The sequence below is a fragment of the Mus pahari genome, chromosome 11 (assembly GCF_900095145.1).
Source record: "Mus pahari chromosome 11, PAHARI_EIJ_v1.1, whole genome shotgun sequence".
Classification (NCBI taxonomy): Eukaryota; Metazoa; Chordata; class Mammalia; order Rodentia; family Muridae; genus Mus; species Mus pahari.
The window spans coordinates 42,781,379-42,787,108 of record NC_034600.1 but is presented as its reverse complement, the minus strand read 5'-3'; the positions used below and the strand labels follow the sequence as shown (position 1 = coordinate 42,787,108).

General features: G+C 44.8%; 1 protein-coding gene across 2 annotated transcripts in view; it reads left to right on the top strand.

Moving 5' to 3' along the window:
* The window catches only part of Il31ra (interleukin 31 receptor A), a 58,484-nt gene that overhangs the window by 35,623 nt on the left and 17,131 nt on the right, over positions 1-5,730 (top strand). For both annotated transcript variants that reach the window (XM_021208538.1, XM_021208539.1), the window contains one exon: positions 2,922-3,138. In XM_021208538.1, the coding sequence (XP_021064197.1) occupies positions 2,922-3,138 (217 nt within the window). The remainder of the gene's footprint in view (positions 1-2,921; positions 3,139-5,730) is intronic.

Genomic DNA, 5,730 nt, shown 5'->3' with positions numbered 1-5,730 from the left:
CTTCTCCCCTCTCTTCTCTTCGCCCTTTGCCTGTTGGAAGCTTATGCTCTCCCTCTCAAGAGCATTAAAGCTTTGCTGCAGAAGGATCCTGTTTGTGTGCNNNGTCTTTTCTTGCTGGCGAGAAGGTAGCGCGGGACACTACCCCGGGTTAAAACCCTTTGGTCTCTTCCACTCCAGACCCTGTGATCCTTGACGTTTTATCCCCTAACTTTCCCTTTCTATAGGGCTTTGTGGTTGCCTCCAAGCTGCCAGTTGTTGTGTAGGTCAGAAACCCCCCATAGGTTACGCTGTGGACGGCTTAAGTACACATTATACATCGGCTGCTTTCTTTGATCTGACTTATTAATATTTGGGGCAGTAACAAGTGCAACTACAGGATGTTTTGTGGCCTTCTAGAGGAAGCTGCCTCTAGCTTCCATCCACTAGAATCCAGTGTGAGTTCCTCAGCTTCATTCTTACACCTACAAGGAGCACTGTCTGGGGTCATCAGCATTCCCGTGTGTGTGTGTGTGTGTGTGTGTGTGTGTGTGTGTGTGTGTGGTCATCTGTCATTACCAACACATTTGGTATGTGTGTTCCTTTAAGTAATAGGATAGTATAGTGTACAAAGGCAGGAGAGGTGGCCCTTTCTAAGGTGAAAGTATAGGCCTGAGGGAAAAAGAGAAGATGGTAGGTGATACAGGGAAGAGGGGAAGGGAACAACCAAGAAAGAAAGAAAGAAAGAAAGAAAGAAAGAAAGAAAGAAAGAAAGAAAGAAAGAGAGAGAGAGAGAAAGAGAGAAAGAAAGAGAGAAAGAAAGGAGATAGGAAGAAAGAAGGGAGATAGGAAAAAGGAAAGAAGGAAAGAAAGGAAGGGAGAGAGAAAGAGGGGGGGAGGAGGAACACAAAGGGAGAGCAATGAGGCAAACAGGAAAGGAAAGGGAAAATTAGAGAAAAGCCTACAGGAAACAAGAGAAAACTGGGAAGTAGAAGGGAACAAGCGAAGGTAAAGAGGAAGAAGCGGTTGGGACTCAACTGTCTGCCTGCAGAACTATCAAGAAATAATCACTGCTCAAGTTTGGCAACTTAAGTCCTTTTGAGTGGAGACATCATCCTGGCTTGCTAAGTGACATCCGCAAACCAATCCTCTCGGGGTTGACATTGTTTTGTCTGTCTCCTTGGGTCGGTCACCCAAGGCATGCACATAGGCAAGCACAGCCAGGGACATTGAGAAGACTAACTTTAGGCGTGGTGTAATGTGGAAAGGGATGGCTCTGTGGATGTGTTTTATGAGGAACGTGGACAGCGATGCTTACCCTTGTGTGGTCTGGGCGTGATGCTTTCCCTTGCATGGTCTTGCTATGCAGTGGGAGCAGTCCAGCAGGCCAACCTGAGAAGTAAGTGACCAGACTTCCCCACTGCCTCACCTCTGTGCCTCTGGAGAGGATGGTTTTCTGCTTGTTTTATTTATTTATTTTTTGTTTGTTTGTTTTATTTTATTTTATTTTATTTTATTTTATTTTATTTTATTTTTGAGACAGGGTTTCTCCGTGTAGCCCTGGCTGTCCTGGAACTCACTCTGTAGATCAGGCTGGCCTCGAACTCAGAGATCATCTGCTCTGCCTCCAGAGTGCTGAGATTAAAGGCGTGCGCCACCACCCTTCTAGGTTTCCTAAGAATTCAAGTTATTTATCAGAGCCTGCACTAAAAGGCTCTAAAGTTTGATCGTGGTGAAGGATGTGAGATTTTGTGACTAACTTGAGAACCACTGACTTGTACACATTTAAGTATGGAATTCGATAGGTTCCGTGGTAGAGTGCTTGCCTGGCACTGGTGAAGCTGTGGGCACGATTTCCGACACTATAATGAATAAACAATAACATCCAGCAGTTTTTTAAAAACATGAACTACATGTCAGCAAAACACAAAAGGGGAGAGATAAGGAATCATCATGAGGACCTCTAGTTTAGACATTAGACCGGTTCTAGCTGGTCTTCTTATTCCTCTGGCCAGTGAAAGGGAAATTCCTGAACTAGGGTGGCACTGGGTCAAAGTGAATGCAAGCTCTAGCTGGACCACACACCCACTCATTCTGTCCCATGTACGTTTGTAATGAGTAATAAATATCAGAAAACTGGGAATCCCCAGAATTCCCAAGAAATACTCAGTGTGCTTACTCCTAGACAAAATGTCTGGTCAGTGTGTCAAAGGCCAAGACTAGAAATGAGAATCTGGGTCAGGCCGGGTGGTGGTGGCGCACGCCTCTAATCCCAGCACTCGGGAGGTGGAGGCAGGCGGATTTCTGAGTTCAAGGCCAGCCTGGTCTACAAAGTGAGTTCCAGGTCAGCCAGGGCTACACAGAGAAACCCTGTCTCAAAAAAAAAAAAAGAATCTGGGTCGGGGTTTCTGGGGCTTCACTTTGGGCTTCCTCTTAAGAGGGCTGGCAGGGAAGCCCTGAGTATTTTCATCCTTTTAGTTGGATTACCTAGCTGGACATCTTGCCCAGGACACAGCAATCTCCCCTTAGAGGGAAACTATAGGAATAAAAAATAAAGGCACAGTTACCCGTCAACCTTTGATGACTTATTGAACTTGGTTTTGGCCCAGAATGAAATGCCATGACTCTAGATTTTACATCCCTGCCCACACAATGATAGAAGGAAAGACACAGATAGAATTCGAAGTGGCTTGCTCACACCAACCGGGACCCCTGAAGCTGGACTTGTATTAAGAACTGATATCAAGTTACCATTTGGTATAGATAATCTCTTCTGGCACTTGAAGGGTTAACATTGCCCACCAGCAAACATTTGTGTTGGAAAGACGATCACCTGCTTGTAGCTTAGCTGTCTGGTGGCTAACGTGACATCTCTCCATTGGTCACTGTCCCCGTGCCTTTCTCTTTCTGGTAGTGGCAGTAACTTTTGTTTTCTTTGGCTACAGAAGGCAAGAGGCGCACCAGTCTTGGAGAAAACGCTTGGCTACAACATACAGTGCTTTGCAGAGAATAGCACTAACCTCACAGAGATCAAAAACGTCACCGCCCAGCAGTGTGAACTGCTTCTGAGGAACCAGACATACTCTGTGTCCGTGACTTCTTTTAATTCTCTTGGCAGTTCCCAAGAGGCCGTCCTGAGGATCCCCGATGTCCACGAGGAGAGTAGGTACCTCGTTCTCAATGTGTAGCCCCATGTGGTTCAAGAAAAAGTGGTCTCTGTTCTCAGGGGAGCTGTTCCTCTTTTATCAGATTGAAGAGAGGGGAACAGGGGCTCTTTAGGTTGTTGTGGGTAACCAGAACCTGCTTAGCAGTCCCTCCACCCCATACTACAGTTCCATGGAACAAAGCCTGCGCTAAGAGTTAAAGACCAGTCACCCAGCTCAGTCAAAGCCTCGAAGTTCTGCTTGCTGCTTCTGTTGGTTCTGGTCCAAATGGTTGACTGCTGGGTCCAGTCATAGAAAAATAGGTCATATTCAAGACCTGTGTTATCAAAGCTGTGTCCTCTCCTGAACTCTGTCCTTCCTAGATGTCCCTGTGCCCCAGCTGTGGTTTAGTGTTCCTTATCCTGTTTTCTGTCTTTCCTCCTTCTGTCTGACTGCCCAACTAGGAAAGCCCCTTGTATGTATATAGACTTTCCAATAAATTGTTAAGTTTTTTTGAGAAGAGATCCCGCTTTGCAGCTGCCCTCTAATTTACAGCCAGTTCTGCTTCAGCATCAGGAGTGACGGTATTGCTGACATCAGCCGTCATGCCTGGCATCTACTGAGTCCACACTGGACATTACTGAACCTAGGCAAAGTGGCAAAGCCTTATTGTCTGTTTTAGAATAAAAAGTCTTCTTGGATTGTGTGTGAATGCTAAGTCGTGTGTGTGTGTGTGTGTGTGTGTGTGTGTGTGTGTGTGTGTATGCTATATCATATGTATGTGCTGTGTCATGTGTATGTACTATGTCATATGTGTGGATAAGTGCTGTCTTGTGGGTATGTGTGTATGAGTGCTGCATTGTATGTGTGTGTGCTGTGTCATATATGTGTATGTGTGCGTCTATGTGTGTCTAGATGTGTCTGTGTGTATGTATGAATGTATGAGTGTGGGTGCTGTGTCATGTATGTGCGTGTGTGTGTCTGTATGTGTGTGTGTGTGTGTGTGTCTATGTACCACTGTGGAGCCCAGAACTTGATGCTGGATGTCTCTATCGCTCTCCACCTTATCTTTTAGGCTAGGGTCTCTCTCACTGACCACACCCCACTGATTGACTAAACTGCTTGGCAGGAAGCTTGCTGGGGCCCTCCTGTTTCCCTCCCAGTGCTGTGATTGCAGGCATATGCTGCCACACCTAGGGTCTTATGTGATTGCTAGGATCCAACCCCTGTGCACTTTTACCCGCTGAGCTTTGTCCTCAGCCTCTACACTTTTGGGTCTGGGTTTAAAACTTGCAAGCAATAAATGGGACTCTGCTGTCTTCACAGAGCTTCTCATCCTCTGGTTTCTGCTTTGTCAACTGAACTTTCTCTCTCTCTCTCTCTCTCTCTCTCTCTCTCTCTCTCTCTCTCTCCCTCCCTCCCTCCTTCCCCTATTCTCCCTCCCTCTCCCTCTCTTCTTCTCCCCCCCCCACAAGAGGATATATACCCCATGAAGGCAGTACTTTTTAAAAACCTATACTCCTATTAATTCTTAAGAATTTCATGCCATGCACTTTGAGCATATCATCTTCTCCTAACTCCTCCCAGACCCACCCTCTCCATCACTCACCCCAATTTGCGTTTCCTCCTTCTTCTGCCCTTCCCTGATGAATCGCACTGTATTGCCCAATGACGGTTGTATTGCCCAATGATGCTTGACTGTGGGCCTGGAGGGCAGGGTTTTGTTTATTTGTTGAGTTTTGTTTCTTTAAAAACAATTATAATTTCTCAATGTCAAATAACAGGCGCTGGCACAGACACCAAGGAGACGTTCTGACTGATAGCTCTGTTTGTGCAGCCCAGCCTAGTCCAGGCGTCTGTACCACAGCTCTACACTTCTCCCTTCTCCTCCCTTGAACTTGACCTACTTCTGCCTTTATTTTAGAATTCTGGGAGGCTCATGATTTTGTGTTTTGAGCATCCCAATTCCTGGCTCTAAGAGTCTATTGACATTAAAACAAATGATATGTAATTGGAATAGATATTCTTTGTTAAATAGAGGTGCTGCCAAAAGTAATTAATCTCAGTTCCCACTAATTGCCCTGTAATGGGAGGCAAGAGAGAACAGAGGGTGGACGTGTGGTCCTTGGAGTCCAGCAGCCCTGGGTTCAAACCTTAGCTCTCCCACAAGATACCACTCCCATTGGGCGAGCCTGCTAACCCCTTTAAGATGCTTGTAAACTGGAACTCTTTTTTTTTTTTTTTTTTTAGCCTATATTATACTGTTTTAATGAATAATGATATTTTTCCCATTATGAAAAACTAGTCCATTTAGTAAATTGGTTTGTTAAAAATTTTAAAGTAAGGGGTGATAGGCACAGCAGGAATAGAAAATAGCATTAACAATGGATGATATTCCAGAACAAGCAGAGATAAATCTGCCTGCTCATGTGTTGATCCAAACATATGGCAAAAGGATTATCATATAGCTCCTGTGCATAAATCATGCACATTTTTACATAATTTTTACACAAATATCAAAACACTTTTTAACAATAGTGTCCTCAAAAATATTGCATGTATTTTCAAAAAACAAACTTAGTATACGGAATGAACTCAGTCTTTTTTATAA